The sequence below is a fragment of the Microtus oregoni genome, unplaced genomic scaffold (genome assembly GCF_018167655.1).
Source record: "Microtus oregoni isolate MIOR12 unplaced genomic scaffold, Mior012 000019F_ref0000042, whole genome shotgun sequence".
NCBI classification, from domain to species: Eukaryota; Metazoa; Chordata; class Mammalia; order Rodentia; family Cricetidae; genus Microtus; species Microtus oregoni.
This window is the reverse complement of record NW_024543078.1, coordinates 3,707,605-3,728,073: the sequence shown is the minus strand read 5'-3', so window position 1 is coordinate 3,728,073 and position 20,469 is coordinate 3,707,605. Positions and strand designations below refer to the sequence as shown.

The following is a 20,469-nucleotide window of genomic DNA, read 5'->3' as shown; positions in this document are numbered from 1 at the left end:
TATATTGGTCTTTTCTAACTTGAGTCATAGATCTTTTGAGGCAGGGTCTTACCATGTGAACTCAGAGTTCCTCCTGCTTCTGCCTCCTGAATGCTGGTATTAAAGTTGTGACCACCACACCAGGCTCTGTCTATTCCCCTGCATCACAAGTGTGGGAGCGAGGGAAGGGGAGGACTCAGTGCTAGTGCAGGTGAGAGGGGCGCCTGAGTCCCCACAGATGGGAGCTAACGGGTGTGTTTTAAAAGATTTACTTTTAAAGCCGGGCGATGGTGGCGCACGCCTTTAATCCCAGCACTTGGTAGGCAGAGACAGGTAGATCTCTGTGAGTTCGAGACCAGCCTGGTCTACAGAGCTAGTTCCAGGACAGGCTCCAAAGCCAGAGAGAAACCCTGTCCCGAAAAACCAAAAAAAAAAAAAAAAAAAAAGATTTACTTTTAGCTGGGCCGTGGTAGCGCACACCTTTAATCCCAGCACTCAGGAGGCAGAGGCAGGCGGATCTCTGAGTTAAAAGCCAGACTGGTCTACAGATTGAGTTCCAGGACAGCCAGGGCTACACAGGGAAACCCTGTCTCAAACAAACAAAAAAAGCTCATATTTTATTTTTAATCGTGTATGGGTGTGTGAGAGTGCAGGTGCCTGGGAGGACCAGAAGAGGGCGCTGAGTCCTTCGGAACTAGAGTTCCGGATGAGTGTGTGTGTGTGTGTGTGTGTGTGTGTGTGTGTGTGTGCGCGCGCGCCCCAGCCTGCCAGCCAGCCAGGTGTGTTTGATGTGTGCGTGTCTCAGTGTGTCTGTGGGGGGGAGACCTGTCTCTTGCTGAGTGGGAAGGGGGGGGGGCTCTTTTCACTCTGAGCATTCTGCCTCACACCAGAAGGTTCTAGAAGCATCCATCCAAGTTGCTTCCATGGGAGAGCAGCCAGTCATTTAGGACAGAGGACTCTCTACACACATCTTTGGTTCAATAAAAAGGCACTCACCGACCTCGCTGTCCTCTTGTCTCTCTCTCTCTCTCTCTCTCTCTCTCTCTCTCTCTCTCTCTCGGGTGGGGACAGCCATGGGGTGAGGGTGGGGACACCCTGGCTTCCAGCACAAACCCTTGGGGGGTGGGGGAATCTTTGGTATCAGACGTGATATTTGAATCACAGCATGGACTCAGTGAGGTAGCCTTTACAGGATGGGAGGTTCCTTTTCTTCTTCTCACTAGAAAGGTCTCTTGCATTCTCTAGGGAAACTGAAGGTGCGCCCTTCCTGGGAGCAGCCATGGGATAGGGTTCAGAAGAGAGTAGTTCCCAGGATCTTGAACCCCCAGAGGGGGAGGGGGAGAGGCAGCCTCCTGGATCTGGCTCCCAGGCGAGGGGAGGGCTGAGCAGCGGGGTGGGGGTGCCCCCTTGCTTCTGACCCTTCCCCATTGTACATTTTTTGGCAAAACAACGGAGCGAGCAGTTTTCCACTTCCTCCTCTGAGAGAGGCGTCACCAAGGCGAGGCTTACCCCCCCGAATGTCCTCTGGTGTGTGGGGTGCCCAGATGTGCACCCCCAAGCAACCAGAAACCAGGCGATGAGTTCCAGAGATTTCCAGAGCTTTGCATCCAAGGCACCCCCGGATTTGGAGACTCTGATGTGCCCCCAAGATCTGGGGTGTCGTTTTTTGCTTTCTGGTGACATTGTTCCCTGTGTAGCTTTCTTCACGTAGCAAGGTGCTCATAGCGAACTCAACCAGGGGCGCTGAGGCGAGGCGGCCATGGCGACCCTCATCTCCACATATGCCACTGTCTCCTTGGAGACAGGGGGCTCTCGTAGCTCCCCTCCCCGGCTTAAGGCAGGGGACTGTTGGCACAGGATTTGCAGGCCGCTGAGGTGGGGGTGGCGGCCAGGGTCTCCGCGGTGAGGGGCTTTCCTGCCCGGAGAGAGGGCTTGGTTTGGAGCAAGGTTTGGGGATGGGTGCTGTAAGGATCCGGCTTATTGTCGGTTTTTGGCCACTTGGGACGAGTCTCAGTTCCTGGGAAGGGGCAAGGGGACAGAGAGACCTGGCCTGGAGGAGAAGGGGGGGCGGAGAAACAGGCAGTTGTCTGCTTTCCCCCTTTTGAGGAGGTCTGGGATCTGGGAAGGAAAGGTTCTCTATTTAATTTTTTTTTTTAAATACCCGGGTTTTGTTTGTAAGGTGTGCTTGATTCTTGACCCACTCTTCCCTCGAGGTACCTTTAGTGTCCAAAACTGAAGGGGGCTCGGGTAGGTCCCTGTCCCCTGGGGGTGGGTGGGATTTCCTTTGGCTGGGTGGGGGAGGGGTCCCCATGCCCGGGGCTGGGGTGTGCGATTCCCTGGGGCTGGGGTGGGGGTGGGGAGTGGAAGGCTCAGGCTTTGGAGAAGGTGGCAGTGGCTGTCGCGGTGCCCGGAGTGGCACCCGGCTCCTCAGCCCAGCGGTTCATGCAGCGGCGTCGGGCGTTCATGAAGAAGTTGCTGACGGTGTTGAGCTCCAGGCCCAGCTGCTGTGAGATGGTGGCCTGCATCTCCTTGGACGGCCGCTTGTTTTCCTTGAAGATGGCGATCAGCGTGCGGCGCTGCAGGTCGGTGAACACCAGTCGCTGTTTCTTGGGCTGTAGAGCCCTGTCCTTCTGTTGATCCTGCTCCTTGCGCTTGCAGGCTGTAGGAGGGACAGGGGCGAGGGAGTACACCACGAGGGGCGGTGAGGGGACGGGGACCGGAGCACGGGGCCAGGGCAGGATGAAGGGACATAGGGAGGAAGGGGGCGTGGGTCACCCAGGAAGGGAAGGGAAGCGGACCAGAGTACCAGGGCCAGGGAGGTGCAGGGTACAGGAGCCAGGCCGAGTCAGGGAACACAGAGAAGGAGGGTTGTTCAGGGCGCAGAGGGCGCACATCAGAAAGGTTCAGAGAATGGAGAAAAAGGAGGGGAGAAGAAGAAAGAGAAGGGTCGTTAGCAGTGTGAACAGGACCAGGGTGGGAGATAGGCAGCCACAAACGGAGGACGGAGCCAAGCAAAGCATCTAATCAACACAAGCATGTCACAGTCACCCCCTCAGCAAAGCCTCTCTCCCGGGGTGACCAGTCCCAGCTTCCTACTGCCAATCCTTCCATTCCAGTCGCGATCCCAACATGACCTCTCCCCCAAAGACTGTGGATGCAGGTGCGGAGGGCATAGCCCCCTGCCGTGCTACAATCCCACCTGGAGACTGTTGGGGACAGGATGGGACTCCTGACTGTGAGATGGTTGACTCTAGGCCTCAAGTCTCAGCAAGCAAGACACAGACCTGACCCCTCAGGAGCAGATGACACTGAGTTCAAGGCCCTTGTCTTCTGCTACCCTAGAACCCCCCAGGGAGGGGACTGGGAGTGTGACTCTGAGGTAGAAGGCCTACACATTGGAGTTAGCATGTTTGTCATCCGCTCTCAATGACACTCACAACCAGATGAAACAGATGATCGGCTAAGGGAGGAAAGAGGGCCATACCTCAGAGGGTGAAAGAACTTGCCACCCAGGCCTAGTGACCAGAGTTCAGTCCTTGGAACTTGCACAGAGGTAGAAGAAGAGAAGCAACCTTAGAACGATGTTCTCTGAGCTCCGTCTGTGCACCATGACCGGTGTATCCACACACACCATACACACACCACAACAGTAATAAATAAGATAAAATGTAAATATATAGGCCTGATGGTTAAAGTAATGTCAGATCGACAGACCCTAGAATCACCTAGGAACTGAGTGTCTTGGTTTGTCGGGGGGGTGGGGTGGGGGGGGAACGACACCTGCCCTCTATGGGTGGCCCGGCCCCTAGGCTGGATCCTGGCTGATGGTGGAAAGTGAGCTGAGTCCCAGCATGCGTGCTTTCTCTGACTTCTGGCTGTGGATGTGGTGTGAGCATCTCCCGGAGCGCCTACAGCCTCTCTTCCCCTGGTGATGAACCCTTGCCCCCTGGAGTGGCCTTTGTAAGGAAGACTCCAGTAGTACACGAGTAGACAAGACACAGACACATCTCTGGGAACAGACAGACATTTCCTTAAGCTTCCCAAAAGGAAAGGCAAGTGCCATGGAAACATCCAGAATCAGGATGGCTTTGGGGGGCTCAGAATCTAGGAGAAAAAAATTTCAGGGTCAGAGCTGGAGGCAGCACTTGTTGCTCTGGCAGGGACCCGAGTCCAGGTCTCAGCCAGCGCTCCAGATCTGTAACAGACGCTCTGGAGAGCCTCCTCCCTCTTTTGGCCTTGGTTAGAACTGGCACACACAGAGACACACTCATACACATAATTTAAAATAAGAGCCAGGCAATGGTGGCACACCCCCTAAATCCAAGCAGTTAGGAAGGCAGAGGCAGGTGGATGGATCTGAGTTCCATCCTGGTCTACAGAGGAAGTTCAAGGATAGCCAGGGCTACACAAAGAAACCCTGTCTTGAAAAACCAAAAACCCGAACAAAACAGATCTTTAAATTAAAGGTGTGTGCCACCATGGCCTGGCATAAGTTATTTTAAATTTATTTTTATTTTATGATCATTGGTTTCCCTGCATGTGTGTCTATGTGAGGGTGTCAGAAACCCTGGAACTGGAGTTACAGACAGGTGTGAGCTGCCATGTGGGTGCTGGGGATTGAATCTGGGTCCTCTGGAAGAGCAGTCAGTGTTCTTAACCTCTGAGCCACCTCACCAGCCCCTATTTCCAAAAGTCTTAATGAGTTGGCTTTGGATCCTGTTTGGGAGTGTTGAGGGAATTGGCATGGCTCCAAGTGACTCCAGGGTCTGCAGAGAGTTTTACAAGAAGAAATGCGATCCTGAACGGGAGAGACGGCTCAGAGGTTAGGAGCTGCTCTTCCTGAACACCCAGGTTCAATTTCCAGCAGCCCCAAGGAGGCTCACAACCATCTGTAATGAGATCTGGTGCCCTCTTCTGGCCTGCAGGAATACATGCAGACAGAACACTGTATACATAATAAATAAATCTTAAAAAAAAAAAGCTATGCTCTATAGGAAAGGAAGGAAGGAAGGAAGGAAGAAAGGAAGGAAGGAAGGGAGGGAAGGAGAAAGAAAGAAAGAAAGAAAGAGAGAGAAAGGCAATCCTAACAGCCCATGCGGCTCAGCCGAGGGCAGCATTCACAGGAACCATGATCAAACCGTAAGTGTTCAGTGACCTGACATCCTCTCTAACCCCCGATGGGGCCAGCAACACATGTGGTGCACAGACATGCATGCGGGCAAAATACTCAAATGTATCAAATAGAAATAAACAAGGTGGCGAGGGATTCAGGTAGCCCTCTGACCTCACGTGCGCATGCGCGAACGCACCGAGCCTAGGCGCTGAGGCACCGGGCTCTGCGGTTCATTTCTATGGCTGTAATAAAGTACCCTGAGAAAAAATAAACTCGAGGGGGAAACGAGTTCATGACTACTCAGCTTGCAAGCTGCTTGTGCTCAAATGCCTTTTTCCACTCTTTGTGTTTAAATTTTTATTTTATTTTTAGATTTGTGCGCTCAAGTACACACATGGGCATATGTAAGTGCAATGCCTGCCCAGGCCAGAAGGGGGCATCAGATTCCCCTGGAACTGAAGTTACAGGCCACTGCCTGGTGTGGGATCTGGGAACGAATCCCTGTCTTTGGAGGAGTACCAGGTGCTCTTAAACACTGAGGCATCTCCGCAGTCCAGGACCCAAACCCGGTGACTGTTGGTATTCACAAAGGACAGGTCTTCCCACCTAAGGACAGAGACAATCCCATTGCCGGTCGTGGTGGCGCACGCCTTTAATCCTAGCACTCAGGAGGCAGAGGTTGGTTTGAGTTTGAGGCCAGCCTGGTCTGCAGACCGAATTCCAGGACAGCAAGGACTATATAATACAGAGACCCTGACTCAAACAAAGGACAGCAATAAAACACAAAGAGTTTGCCTCAAGACTGGTCCACAGCCACCCTGATTCACACGGTCCTCCACTGAGACTCCCTCCCACGTGGTCCTGGGTTGCTGCAAAGGGACATTTAAAACTGACTGTCAATGCAAGCTGCTGCGTGCAGAGGCCCTGGTTTCCATCCTGAGCCCCATATATATGCACATAGATTTGGTCACGGTAGAGCAGGAGGATGGACGGAAGGGGCCACTCTCGCGGGAGGCCCCTCTGGACCTGACTGTGCTACCGTGCTCACAGGAGACCAGGTGCTCATCCCTGGACGAGGGCACAACTGGAGCCAGCAAGGTGAGGAGAGCATCAATAGCCCCAGCTTTTAAATTCTACCCACCACCCACCCACCATCCATCCATCCATCCATCCATCTATCCATCCACCCACCCACCCATCCATCCACCCATTCATCCACCCCCCCCCCCCCCTCCACGAGTGCTCCTTAGCCAGGGAGCCTACTCTCCAGCCCCTCACCTTATTTTTTGAGACAGGCTCTCTCATTTGGACCTGGAGCTTGTAGGTTAGGCTAGACCGGCCCAGCATCTCCTGTTGCTGTGTCTACAGAACACAGAATAGGACCAAGTGCCTCCACTCCCTGGCTTTAAACCTTACATTCATTCATTCGTACGTTCGTTCATTCATTCATTCGTGTGCCCATCCACCTCGCCCATTGTCTTGCAGTTCCCATTGTGTCCAGCAGAGGGAAGCCACCCCCGTCTTTCGGGTTGTGTCCTGGAGGAATACCTTGGAGTTTTGGGGGGAATCTGCTTAGAATCCTGGATTTGCACGGAGGGTGCACAGATCACCCCAGGTCCAGGTCCGACGCATGGCTGTTCTGGGGTTCCCAGGCAGGACTCCCTTTTTTCCATTGCTAGGCAGTGGCAGAAAAATATTTAATGATTTGGGGAAGAGAAGAGGCCCCCCAGATTCACAGGGGGGCTGTGTCTGAGAAGAGGTGAGACCTGGGTCTTATTTCTCATGTTGCCATGAGGACCCGTTATTAGCAAGGTCTCACACTCACTAGCTTTCTGGGATCTTTCCTTAGGAGTTGCAGGAACTGACTGGACAGCTCCTACGCACCCCAAAGCCCAGCCGCATTGGCCCCTGCCCCAGGAAGCCCTTTCTGTCGCTGCCTGTAAAGCTTTGGTTCCATCGCTGTAAAATCTGGTCCCAGGGCTGGGGCTCAGTGGGAAGAGTGGTTGCCCAGCCTTCATGAAGCCCTGGTTCCATTCCCAGCATTAAATAAAACAGTGGCGCATGCCTGTCCGGTCTCCTCTCAGTCTTGGAGAGGAAGACACAGACAAATCAGTTCAAGGTCTATCCTTGGCTACTTAGGGAATTGGGGGCCTGCCTGGGCTACATGAGACCCTGCCTCATAATCCAGGTTTTTTTTATTTTTATTTTTTATTTTTATTATTATTTTTTTTTTTTGGTTTTTCGAGACAGGGTTTCTCTGTGGTTTTGGAGCCTGTCCTGGAACTAGCTCTTGTAGACCAGGCTGGTCTCGAACTCACACAGATCCGCCTGCCTCTGCCTCCCGAGTGCTGGGATTAAAGGCGTGCGCCACCACCGCCCGGCTTCCAGGTTTTTTTTTAAAGCAAGCAGGTGTCCCTTTCCAGGCCCCCATGTACGCCGTGCCCCACAGGTGCCCCGAATCACTCTCACCCACACCCTCTCCCCCCAACTGCCCACCAAGGCTGTGAGCAGCAGCAATGGCGTGCCTGTTCCCTCCCCACACTCCTGCAGCGGACAACTCAATACCAGCCTGGTCTCCGGCTGGGATGATGGCTGGTTTCCTTGGTGACAAGTCCTGCCCCACCATCAGCTGCAGGGTGGGGGCAGGTGTTGGGACCAAGGATCCCTCCTCTTCAAGATGACTCAACCCATCCGGGCTGCGCTCCCCCCACCCTCCCAGCCTGGCGGGCGACTCTGCCAGGGTCACAAGTCCCCAGGGCGGTTAGAAAGGCCCTTGAGGCACCTCAGTCTGTCCTACCGCCCTCCCTGTGCTCTCCCACTCCCTCCCTTCCAAAGGGTTTTAAGGGCTCCATTTTTCAAAGTCTTATCTCGAACCAACAGTCCACACCCACCTGGCCTGCCCCTCCAGGATGAGGGGCACCTGTGAGCTGAAGGGTCACAGGGCGGGGTCACCCACCGGGGGCAGCCAGGGGTAAACCGAGTCAGCGAAGAGCACACCGTCCAAAACTTGGATACACACACATACACACACATATATATGTATACACACACATATATATGCATACACACATATGTATATATACACATGTATGCATACACACATATGCATGTGCACACATACACACATATATGTACATATATGTATATATGCACATATATGTATGCGCACACATATATGTATATGCACACATATATATGTATATACACACATTTATATATATGTTCTCACTCCTGTATCCCAGGCTAGCCTAGAACTCCCGGCCATCCTTCTGTCTCCCCAAAGCTGACAGGCCTGTGCCACCGCGCCAGGCTGAGCTCTGCCGTTTAAAGGGTCATTTGCAGGAGGCAAGGTGGCAGCTGGGAGAAGAATTAGAAAAAGATGGCTGGAAAGGAAACAGGTGACTAGGAAGGCAGAGAAAAGCTGACCCAGAACAGGCTGGGCAGTGAATGAGCAGATCAATTGTTTGTGAATTAATCCACTGATAAGGGCTCCGCGTCCCCGGAAGTACGTCCTGGCACCCAAGGGTGGCCACAGTTTTCAAACACCTGATTGTGGACCGGCTGGAGCCCAGCAGTGAGAAGCCGCGGGCCGGTGGCCGGGTGTGGACGAGTGGGCCCTGGGGAAACCTAGGAAGCTCCCCAGCTGAGCATCCATCGGGACCCTGCAGAATCCGGAAAAGTAAAATAATAATAATAATAATAATAATAATAATAATAATAATAATAATAATAATAATAAGGCGCATGCCAAGAGTTCATCTTCAGCTGCACTGAGGTGGAGTTTAAGGTTAGGGTTAGGGCTTGGGCTACAGGAGACTCTCTCAAAAACAAATCGTAATTACTTTTGAGAGATTTGTGCGGCCCAGCCAAAGGGAGGAGGAAGGGCAGGTGCAGCGGGGAGGAGGGTAGGCTGGAGGGCTGTGCCCCCTCCCAGCAGCGGGGATCCCCAGGCTCTCTGCTCAGTCAGTTGCCTTAACTGCCTTGGCTTTCCGGGCTCCAGAGCTGCGACTTCCCCACGGCCGCAGGGCGGTGTTGAGGGGTCGCCCCAGGCTCTGGACGTGAGGGACGCCCCAGGCTCTGGACGTGGGGGACGCCCCAGGCTCTGGACGTGGGGAGGCGCCCAGGGCTTTGGACTTGGGGGGGAACGCCGACTCAGAGTAGGGGGCACCGTCTCAGAGGGGGCGTCTGGGTGTAAACGGAGGCATGGATCGCCTACTGGCAGCCTGGGCACAGTGTCTCAAGTTGAATAATCCTGTACCCCAACAGCACAGGGTCCCCAGGCCTCTTCCCCTGGGGTGTCCACACCAGGGACCTCCTGCCGCCTCTTTAGCCGGTTCTCTTTCTCTCTGTGGTTTTTCAACGTGGCCATAATTCTGTAAATCTCGCCGCTGTCTCCACTGGCAGGGCTCCCAGATGAGGGAGGGTCCGGGTCACTTTGCCTAGGGGAAACTGCGGCCACAGGTGTCACAGAGCAGCCTCAGGATCACGTGAACCTCTCAGTCACCACCCCCCTCCGGGCCCAGCCCCGCCCTTCCCCCCTCCAGCACAGCCTAGGGTATTGATCACGGCCTATTTTTAATTAAAAACTTGATTCAAACCAGCTTGAACTCCCTGGTTAAAGCAGGCTGTGTGCCGGCTAATACAAAGGGGCCGCGGGGGCCGGCCAGCTTCCGGCAGCCTCCCCGACTTCGCTGCCTCCTGGCTTTTGTTCCTCACCTGTCCTGCGCCAGCCCGGTTCTCAGGGAGGACTGAGGGAGCTGCAGGAGAAAGGCTGTCCCGGGAAGATGCCTCACGCAACTTAGGGGCTCTGGCCCGGTGGGGAGTGCAGCCAAGGGATGAGCTGGGAGAAAATGGTCGTTTGTGCTTCAGGTTGGACAGGGGGTAGCTGATAGGGGATCTACAGGGCCTTAGTTCAGGTGAGGAATTTAGTTGAAAGGGGCTTAAGTTTTTCTGTTCTTTTTGTTGTTGTTTTGTTTTGTTTTCTGAGACAGGGTTTCTCTGTGTAGTTCTGACTGTCCTGGAACCCACTTTATAGACCAGGCTGTCCTCGAACTCACAGAGATCCTCCTGCCTCAGCATCCTGAGCACTGGGATTAAAGGCATCAGCCACCTCCGCTCAGCTAAAACTACATTTTGTTTTGTGTGTATATGAATGTGGCTGGGGTCACAAACTCGTAGGAGTGGGTTCTCTCCCACCATGTGGGTCCCCAGGATTGACCCCAAGTCCTCAGACCTCGCCTTTCCCCACTGAGCCATGTAAACTCCCCGTCAAGTCAGCCCAGCCTCTTACCAAGCAGTCACGGGGTCAATTGTCTACCTTCTGTCTACCAGACTCTGGTGTGGTCACAGGAAGTGGCCATTGGGTCTGAAGGAAGGTGTGAACTTGGCCTCAGACACTGGCATCAGGAGGGGACAGGAAGTTACAGTGTCCAGTTGAGTCAAAGCCTTCCTTCTCCCCTGAGGGTCTCTGAGGACTCCTGGGCAGTGTGTGCATGTGCGTGCAAGCGGGCAGGCGTGGGCGCTCATGAGTTTGTGTGTTCCTGTGTTCCAGAACAACTCACCAGTGCCTGGGATACTGTCACCTTCGTGAGAGCTGGAGGCCAAACACAGGCCTCAAAACCACTGTGATTGCTTGGTGTGTCAAGGACTACCAGGTACTGCTCCGTAAAGGACTGTGTCTTTCCCAGTGAGGGGATGGAGATGTGATCAGTGTGGAGCCCCGCCCACAATCCCCAGTGAGGGGCTGGGGGCGTGGTCAGGTGTTAGCGTGCTGAGGAGGCCTTGGTCTCAGCGCTGAGAGAAGTTGTAAATCTTTCCATTGCAATCTTCAGGGAACTAGCCGGTCAGCAGGTCCTTATCCTGAGCATCCCCTTGGGAATGGTCTGCCCTGGGGACATGGCCTCCAGCTGTCGGGTATTCTCGGTGGCACTTGCAATGGCTCCACTTTTGTTGTTGTTGTTTTTTCAGACAGGGTTTCTCTGTAACTTTAGAGCCTGTCCTGGAACTCGCTCCGTAGACCAGGCTGGCCTCGAACTCACCGAGATCTGCCTGCCTCTGCCTCCCACGTGCTGGTATCAGAGTGTGCCACCACAGCCCAAATAGTGTCTTCACTTTTTCCCCATGTGGGCTTGTGCCACCCACCCACCCGGTACCTTCCCAGAGTCCCTGCTGCTCTCTCAGGCGCTTGACTGTTCCCATTTCTCAGATTAGGAAACCCAGGCTAAGACCTTTGTCTAGAATCGGTCAAGGATGAGACAGAGGTGAATACAGCCTTCAAAACAGTCTTTCTAACCCCTGTGGGGGCGGAACCTCCTGTGTGTGGGGGTGTCTGTCAGTCAGAGCATCTGATGTTTACACAAGGACTCCTGGCCTTTAAGAAAGAGAGGCAGGACTGTAGCTCAGTGGGGAGAGTCCTGGCCTGACACGCATGGGGTCCTAGGCCCAGCCCAGCGCCACATAAACCAGATATGATGGCATATGCCTGTCACCCCAGCACTCAGGAGGTGTAGGCAGGAGGGAGGATCAAGAGTTCAGGGTCAGCCTCAGCCAGCCTGGATTACCAGGAAACCCTGTCTCACGCCTCCCTCGCCTCCCTCGGTACACAAGGGACCCCGCAGCTGGGCCCATCTCCTTGGGTCGCAGGCCTTTCTGCCAGCCAGCTGCCTCTGCCCCAGCCCCCTGTGGCCCCCCAGAGAATCAAGCACCCCACAGATCCACCATCATTTCCTGCCTCAACTTCTCCATGCTCTTCCCACCTGTCCACATGCAGGTTCTGTTTCCCTTCCCAGTGTGTAGCGACCTAAGGCAGAGGCTGAAGAAGGGAGGGTGTGCGTGTTCATGCATGTGTGTATGGTGGTTGTATGGTGTCTATGTGTAAGTATGGTGGTGTGGTGTGTGTTCATGCATGTGTATACAGAGTGTGTGTATGGTATGTGTATGTATGGCGTGTGTATGTTGTGTATGGTTTGTGGTGTGTGCATGCAAGTGTGTGTGTGCGTGCATGTGTGTGTATGGTTTGTGGGGGGGGTGTGCGTGCATGTATGTATGCATGCATATGGTGAGTGTGTGATGTGTATGGTTTGTGGTGTGTGTGCCAGAGTGTGTGTGTGTGTGAATTCCTGTCCCCTTCTTTGAATGTCTTATTATATATGTATATTTTTTCTGATCAGTTACAAAAAAAAAGAATTTTTTTTCAGTCCAGAGTTGCAATTTAAACAATATTTGAAGCCGGCCGAGGCTATCGACCTGCACGGTGATGAATCACAGACGGTAATTCGAATTCATCGACCGCCCCACCCGCCAGGAGCCTCCCCTCCCCCAGCTGGCTCTCATAGTCACAGTCGCTGTTGCTGGGGTATCTGTGGGGGGAGTGCAGCTCAGAGAGGGGACTCTGAGGTGGGATGGGAGCAGATACAGATGTCCCCCCAGCATGGTGGGAAAAGTGTTTAGGGGCCAGAGCCTGGACCCCAGTAGCTCACCCCATACACACAATGGATATTTTACATTGGGGAAACTGAGGCTTGGGGGGAACAATGTACACTGAGGTAGGGATAGGATTCTGGGGCTCTTTGCTGTGTTACCTGGGAAGGACAAAGAAAGGAATGACCCTCAGTGGTCTCCAAATGAGGAAAGGGAAGGCTGTGATGCTTTCCTGGATCTGGGGTCAGGAGCAGCCAGGGGACCCGGGCTTGAGCTCAGCCACCTTCCCACCTTCGGAGCCATGGCTCCTCCCTTTCTTTGTCTCCAGTCTTTCTTTTTGTTTCTTTCTGCTTTGGTCTCTTTCCCTCTCTCCATCCCTCTATATTTTCTCTGTCTCTCCAACTCACCTCTCTCTTTCTCCCTCTCTCTTTGACTCATTTCTCTCCATCTCTTTCTCTTTTCCTCTCTATTTTCTCTGTCTCTTCTCTTCCACCTTTCATTTCTTCTTCATCTCTCTCTACTCTGTCTTTCTGTCCATCCGTCCATCCATCTGCCTATCTATCAATCATCTATCTATCCATCCATCCATCCATCTATCGATCATCTATCTGTCTGTCTGTCTATCCATCCGTCCATCCATCTATCCGCCTATCAATCATCTGTCTGTCTGTCTATCCATCCGTCCATCCATTTATCCTCCTATCAATCATTTATCTATCTATCCATCCATCCATCCATCCTCTATCATCTCCCCTCCACACCCTGTCCGCACACCATCCCTTTCTCTCACTGTTTTTTGCTTTGCAGGATACTCTTAGGTTGGTAGCATTGGGGACAATGTTTTCCTAGTGAGGCTGTGACTTGCAAGGAGAATTTCCCTCATGGGCTCATGGAAGCCAAGGTCCAATTTTGCCCCAAGTAGACACACAAGGGAGTGATGCTCCCGGTCTGGCACTGGTGTGGGGACACCTGCAGGCCTCCGGCTGTCACCAAAACACAGTATGTTGAAGGGACTTGCCTGGCGCCTCCCCCACCGGCTAAACAGCACAATTTACCGCCACTTAACTGCTTTCCATTTGTGCAAGGACCAGAACTAAAGACTGGGACCTAATGACCCTGGTTGGGCTGGCTGCCACTTCTGGTTGCAGTGCCAGAGTGTGGACGCTAAGGTAGGTCTGGAATAGGCCAGGTCTACCATCTTCATTATTTGCAACAGTGTGCGCCCCGCGTGTGCTCAGCGTCCAGCACCTCACATGATACAGTCCCCGAGAAGGAGACGTCGGTCACCGTAGCAGCACAAGAAAGGACGAGTCTAGCCTAGGTTTCCTGTCCGTATTAACACAGAGGGCCAGCGGCCTTGGTGTTGATGTGAATTTAGACCTAAGGCTCCAGGACCCTGCACCCAAGAGATGTCCCAAGACACCTGCGGTGTGGTTGCCTTTTGTATGGTGTCCACGAAAGACCAACTGAAACACTACCTTGACCAGCATGGCTGCTGAAGGGTGCAGGGCAGGGAGTGTCCCTGTGTTACAGAACACAGAATGTGGTGACAGTCACCCAGAAGCTTGTGGCCCTGACTACACTGGTCCCTGGCGATCCCACTTGAGGACAATCAGCGAGGTGAAGGAGAGGGGCTGTGTGTTGAGACGTGTCATTATCCCAGTTAGGTCACCAGCAACGGGACCCTTCAGATAAACCTGTGTTTCTCACCTGCCTACCTACCGATCTCAAGTAGTCATCACACGGAGGGGGAAACTGAGGCTGGCTGCAGGAGGCTAGGAGGCTCAGGGCTTGGAATGTTGGGACAGGAGCAGGTGTCTAAGGCTTCAACCAGGTCGGCTTCTACCCAGTATTCCTGCTTCTCTGCACCGCCCCGCCCCCCCAAGCTTGCAGGGTGGCCTGGGGATACAGTCAACCTGGTGCTCTGCTAGCTGGCTTGCTCCTGCCTCAGGGGCGCCTTACCGAGCCCCGCCCCTCTCTGTGTTTGTGTGCAGAGGGATCGATGACTCTCTGGAAACCGCTATTGTCCCTAGAACAGGGTACACAGCTCCCTCCTCACCACGCTCTGCCTAGACCCCGCAAGCACACGGGATGTAGGGTACTAGACACACACACACTCACAGATAGGGTGGGAGCAGATAGATTAGACCAAAGGAGGAGACAACGGGCTCCCCAGGGGCTGGCTGGTGTGCTTGTGTGGGAGAGTCTCAGGCAAGACACGAGGGAAGGAAAGAATAAAGAGAGAATGGACTGGGAACCCGAGCGCCGGTCCAAAGAGAGCGACTGCCATTTGTCCCGGTGGATGGAGAGAAGTAGGAAGGGGACAGAGAAACCAAGGACAGCAAGGCCCGGGGAGCCACCGCGGGTGTGAAGGCCTCTGCTGGATGCCACGGAACCCAGGGTCCCATGGGTCGCCCCTCCCCCAATCTCAAATGACCTTTGCCAGCAGCCAGAGGGGGGAGGGAGAGGGGACTAGCGGATCGATCGGTGGCAGGGGTTGAGCTACACAGGAAGAGAGATCGGTGCTGGGGCTGGGGGCCAAGCGGTGGCCAGGCCTTGGCTGAGCATAGTCAGCCACCCGGCGCTTTTTGACTGGGTGCAGGGAGGCGCCGGTGGGCCCTCTTGCAGGGTGGCTATGAGGAGGGGAGTGGCACCTTCTGGTCGCGGGGGACACACTGGATCAGGAACCGAAGGAGTGTGCCACGCGCGCGCGCGCATACACGGGTCTACGCGAGGGCTGTTTTAGTTTAGCGCCAAAGACACTAGACACCTACACAGTCCCCCAAAGACACCAGACACTCTACACAGTCCCCCAAGGACAGGGACGGCGACGACGGTGCGATCTTGGCGGTGCAGACCCGAGGTCAGCCTCCTAGGCCAGGGGAATTCCCCCACCCCCCAGCCGACCGAGACTCACTCTCCAGGGGCCCTAGATAGTCAGCTCCTCACCCTGAGCCAAGTGTGTCCCCCCCAGGGCCAAGCTTCTGGGGCCCTCGTCCCTACCTGCCAGGCGCAGCGCCGACATGCGCTGGAACTCGGGCTCCTGCAGCCACTTCCACATCCTGCGGAAGGTCTCGCGACCGGACTTGAGCTTGCTCCAAGGCTTGGGGTTGCGCAGCAGATCGGAGAGGGTGCCCTGCGAGCGGCACAGGATGCGCTGCGCGAAGATGGCCTGTGGGATGCTGTAGCGCTTCAGCTCGGCGGTGATGCGCTGGGCCACCTCTTTGGTGTTGATCTCTTCGGCTGCGGCGCCGGCTCCCGGGCCGCTGCCACCTCCGCCGGCGCCACCGCCCCCTCCGGGGCCACCACCACCTGAGTGAGGCCCGTGAGCCCCAGCCGCGGCCAGCCCGCCTAGCGGAGCCAGCAAACCCGCGGCCGCCCCGCCAGCCGCCCCGCCGCCTCCCGCGCCGCCGCCGCCTCCAGGAAGCCCTCGGGCCAGCGCGTCCTCCGCGCGTCCCAGCAACGTGGCGTGTGGCTCGAAGGCGGCGGGTGGCAGTAGTTTGTCCCCGGCCAGGTGGCCCGGAGCCCCGTAAGCGGCGAGCGGCGGCGGAGGAGGCGGTGGCGGCTGCGGGGCGCTGTGCAGAGCCGGGGGCAGCGCGCTGGGCAGCGGCGACAGTGGCGACCCCATGGTGGGCAGCTCCTTGCCGTAGGGCCCGTAGAGGTGGCCCACCGAGGCCAGCGCCGCCCGCTCGTCGCGCATAAGGGTGAAGCTGCCGCTCACGCTGGCCGCCAGGCGCTGCGGAGGGGGCGGTGGCGGCGCGGTGGCCGGGTGAGGGTGCGCGTGCGGGTGGCCTCCGTGCGCCCCGGCCACCGCGTGCTGGTGGAACTTGTCGGCTACGGCGGCCAGCGGCGGCAGGTGCTGCAAGGGCGTGAGCGTGGTGTAGGTGCCACCCAAACCTGGGCCCTCGCACGCCATACCCATGGCCGGGTGCAGGGGACCAGCCAGCTCCCCACGGAAGTCAGGGCCACCACCCGCGGCCCCTGCAGCTCCCGCGCCTCCGGCGCCCCCGCCCCCGGTTCCACCACCGTCCAGCAGGCTAGCCATGCCCGCCACCAGGCCTGGGCGTCCCGATGCCACCAGGCTTCGGTGTTGGGCCGCAGCGGAGCGCGCGTGGCCGGGACTCAGCAGCTCGCCAGCTTGAGCGTGTGTCACCCCGTGCAGCCCCCCGAGGCTCTCTAGGCTCAGCTCCATCCTGGGCGCCCCTCCGTGCGCGCTCAAGGCCGCTGCATGTTCCCCACCCACTGGCCGACGCTCCAGGTAACCGCGGCTGCTGTCCCAGTCGCTCAGTGCTCTCGCCCGGCTTTGGCTGCTGCGTGCAGCGGCCACCAGGATGTGGCGGGGCGGCCGCCGCCGGCGCCCGAGCCCGGGTCTGACGTCAGCGCCCCCGCCCATTGCTCCGCCTGCACCCACCAACCCCCCTGGAGCTCCAGGATGGCTCCTTTGTGCCCCCCATTTTGCTTGCCAAGAGAACCCGAGGGATTGGGGGAGGCGCCCTAGCTGAGGCTGGGTATATGTGTCTCATCTTTGTGCCTTTTAATCTCTGGCCCGTATGGCCCTTCTGGCACACCCCCTGAATCCTTGGGGTATGATCACACGTACCCCGAACTCAGTTGTTACCCCATAAGAAGACGTGGCTCTTTTTCAGACTCAACCCCGTATGCATAAAATAATAATAAACCTCTGCGGGGGGAAGTGGGGAAGTGCGGAGGTTCTCAGAACAATCACGATCTATATTGACTTCACGTACAAGGAAAAGCGGGTTTGGGACTCAGTTTCCTCAGTTGTGGAGCTGCCCAGCCACGGGACTTTCAGAAATCCCTCTGGAGCGGGGGCGTGTATTTTTAATCCTGGCAGGGCTGAGGCAGGGCAGAGGCAGGGCAGAGGCAGAGGTAGGGCAGAGGCAGAGGCAGGACAGGGGCAGGGCAGAGGCAGAGGCAGGGCAGAGGCAGAGGCAGGGCAGAGGCAGGGCAGAGGCAGAGGCAGGGCAGAGGCAGAGGCAGAGGCAGAGGCAGAGGCAGGGCAGAGGCAGGGCAGAGGCAGGGCAGAGGCAGAGGCAGGGCAGAGGCAGAGGCAGGGCAGAGGCAGAGGCAGGGCAGAGGCAGAGGCAGGGCAGAGGCAGAGGCAGGGCAGAGGCAGGGCAGAGGCAGAGGCAGGGCAGAGGCAGAGGCAGAGGCAGAGGCAGAGGCAGAGGCAGAGGCAGAGGCAGAGGCAGAGGCAGGGCAGAGGCAGGGCCAGGGCAGAGGCAAGCGGATTTTGGTGAGTCCAAGGTCAGCCTGGGCTACACAGCGAATTGCTGTGCAGCCAGGGTTACTTAGTAAGACCTTCTATCAAAACAGTAGAAAACCTTCCCAGTGGGTAGGGGGACTTGATGGCACACGCCTTTAATCCCAGTATGCCGGAGGCAGAGGCAGGCGGATCTCTGAGTTCGAGGCCAGTCTGGTTTACAGAGTGAGTCCAGAACAGCCAGGGCTACAAGAGAAACCCTACAAGAGAAAAAAAAAAAGCAAATAAAAGAAAGGAAGAAAGGAAGGAAAGAAGGAAGGAAGGAAGGAAGAAGAAATTCCTTCTAAATCTAGTGTGTGACGACCCTCCTGCCCACTCTGTGCCTGGGTTCTAGGAATATCTTGGCTGAGGTCACCTGTATGCAGACCTGCTTGGGTTTTTCCTGAGACTAAGGGAGCCTAGGAACTCTTTCTACAGCCTTTAGACAGAGAGGGAGGAAGGAGGGCTCACCGGGGGCATATCTTCCTGCCCAAGGCACCTGGAAACAAAATCCCTCATGAGTAGGTAGAAAAGAGTTCCTAGAATGCCCAAGCCAGGCCCTAGGGGGTCCAGAGTCTAGGTCAGGAGGGGACCCCAACTTTGTTCCAGCTCTCTCTCCCTTCTTTTCCCTGCCCTAAAATCACAGGTACCCACTTACATGAACAAGCTTGCCTCCAACAATGGCTTGGTCTTGGGCTATTGGGCTGAAGAGAGACCATCCCAATAGAGGATGTGACAGCTACGTTGTGTCCTTGCTCCAGGTCGTACCAGAGCCTTCTGTGTTCCTCAGTTTCCCTTTTCACTCTGACCCTGTGGGAGCAGAGGAGCTGTGGAGGAAGGAACAGCCACTAGTGTGTGTGTGTGTGTGTGTGTGTGTGTGTGTGTGTGTGTATCGGACCCAGGGCTTCCTGCTCACGGACTCGGGAGACAGGGCAGAAGAGGATCAACAGGTAGAGTTCCACATTTTCCCGCCTTGATCCCTGTGGGGCAGGGTTGCAGAGTGTACTCTTTTCTGTCTGTTTTTACCCAGCCACCTGCCCAAAGGTCAGAAGCCTGAGGGTGTTCTCATCTGGGGTGTCTAGACAATTTTGGGGTACACACATCTTCCAGATAGAATGGCGGAGGTGAGGAGAGGAACTGATCTCACCACTTGGGTTTCCTTGCCATGTGGTGATGAGGTAGGGGGTACCGGCTGTGGCCAGGCTCACAGTCAAGTCTGAGGTCCCCAAGTCTACTCTGCCACATTACAGATAATTAAAAATAATCGTGGGGTGTGGAAATCAATCCTCCACCGTTAGCCGATATCATCCAGGGCTTCAGGAAGCGAAGAGCAGAACCGTGGGAACATAGCAGGCAGGGGGCTGACTGGGGTGTTTATGAATGGAGAAACAAGAGGAGGCTAGAAGCCCTTTCAAAGGCTTGCACCCAGGGATGCTCCTGTGAACGGGTCGGGTTGGGAGGATGCTAGCCACCTGCGGTGGGGGGCGCCTGCTGAGGGGGTCAGGATGATGCAACCCCATCCTCATTCCCTCCTGTGCTGGTTCTTGTTTTAAGTAATAACCAAGGTGGATTTTCCTCCTGATGAGTGAGGGATCCATTTTGAGGAAAAGAAGTTGGTGGGTGACTTTGAGACGAGGGGGTTATTTCTGTTGAGTCAGAACACCCTCGGGTGCCACACACACCCTTTTGAACTGCCTAGATTCAGAAGGGGCCTCTCCTCCCCACGAAGGGACTTTTTCTGGCGTGCAGCCTGTGCTGAAATCTTCTCTCTGCAGGGTCTGTGGAGAGATGGAGTAAAAATCTAGGGGTCCCTTCAGAACCGCACCGCTTCATCGCCCCCCTCCGCCCCAGAACTGCCCCCCCCCGTTGGTAATTAGTAAAATAGAATTGAGTGGGGCCACGGGGGCGGGGGCGTGCGGGTGGCTGGGGCCTGATCGATCTTGGGTCATTAGCAAATTGAGGGTGGAGGAGGAGAGGGCTGGAGGGGGGCAGGGCGCCCCCATCTCCATACCCGTGGGGACCTAAGACAACTCATGGAAGCTCCCAGTAGGAAAATCAGAGGTGGAGTCCAGGAGTCCTGGAAAATGGCCTCTGGGTGTCTGAGATGTGCTGGGCTGCTCCAGGCTGACGCCAGCTGTCTCTGTGCTCAGCCCAAGTATGGGAGGTTTTGGGGTCTCGATTTCCGGGAGGGCTGAGCACAAGCGAAAGGGTGTTGGGGGATCTGCACCGGCTGCGCGGGAGGAGCAGTCGGCTGCCCCTTCAGCCTCCAGGACTCCTCACCGGTCCTTGTCTGACGCCCTCATTTTAGCTAAAAATGGATGCAGGGGCTTGAAACACCCAAAGTTGTGCCTTGAGCCGGGTCACCCAGTCTCCTCCGACAGGCCACTGTTTATTATTTCTCACGGAAATGAGAGTCTCACCCGCTGCACACCTGTCCCCGCTATTCTCACCGGGGACGCTGGCGACTGTCTCCTCCAGTTCAGTAAGAGCTGGATGGCCCGCAGGTCCCCGGGCCAGCCTTCCCCAAACCTGCAAGCTTTGCCGACCTGTTCCCCACAGCGCAGCGCCTGGCCTTCTCGGTTGGGGATGTGCTGCGAGTGGGTGTGAGATGCATGTGATGGGGACAGACGAGAGGTGTCGGGTCTGGGCTGGTCCCGAGGTTCTCTGTCGGGTGTGGGGTTGCACACATATTCTG

The 20,469-nt window shown here is 56.0% G+C and overlaps 1 protein-coding gene across 1 annotated transcript; it reads right to left on the bottom strand.

Moving 5' to 3' along the window:
• Positions 1-2,348: 2,348 nt before the first annotated feature.
• On the bottom strand, positions 2,349-16,703 carry Onecut3 (one cut homeobox 3). Its single transcript, XM_041670015.1, has 2 exons — positions 15,515-16,703; positions 2,349-2,638 (listed from the first exon to the last, which is right to left on the bottom strand). The coding sequence occupies exons 1-2, from the start codon at positions 16,701-16,703 to the stop codon at positions 2,349-2,351; spliced, it is 1,479 nt and encodes a 492-aa protein (XP_041525949.1).
• Between the last annotated feature and the right edge of the window lie 3,766 nt (positions 16,704-20,469).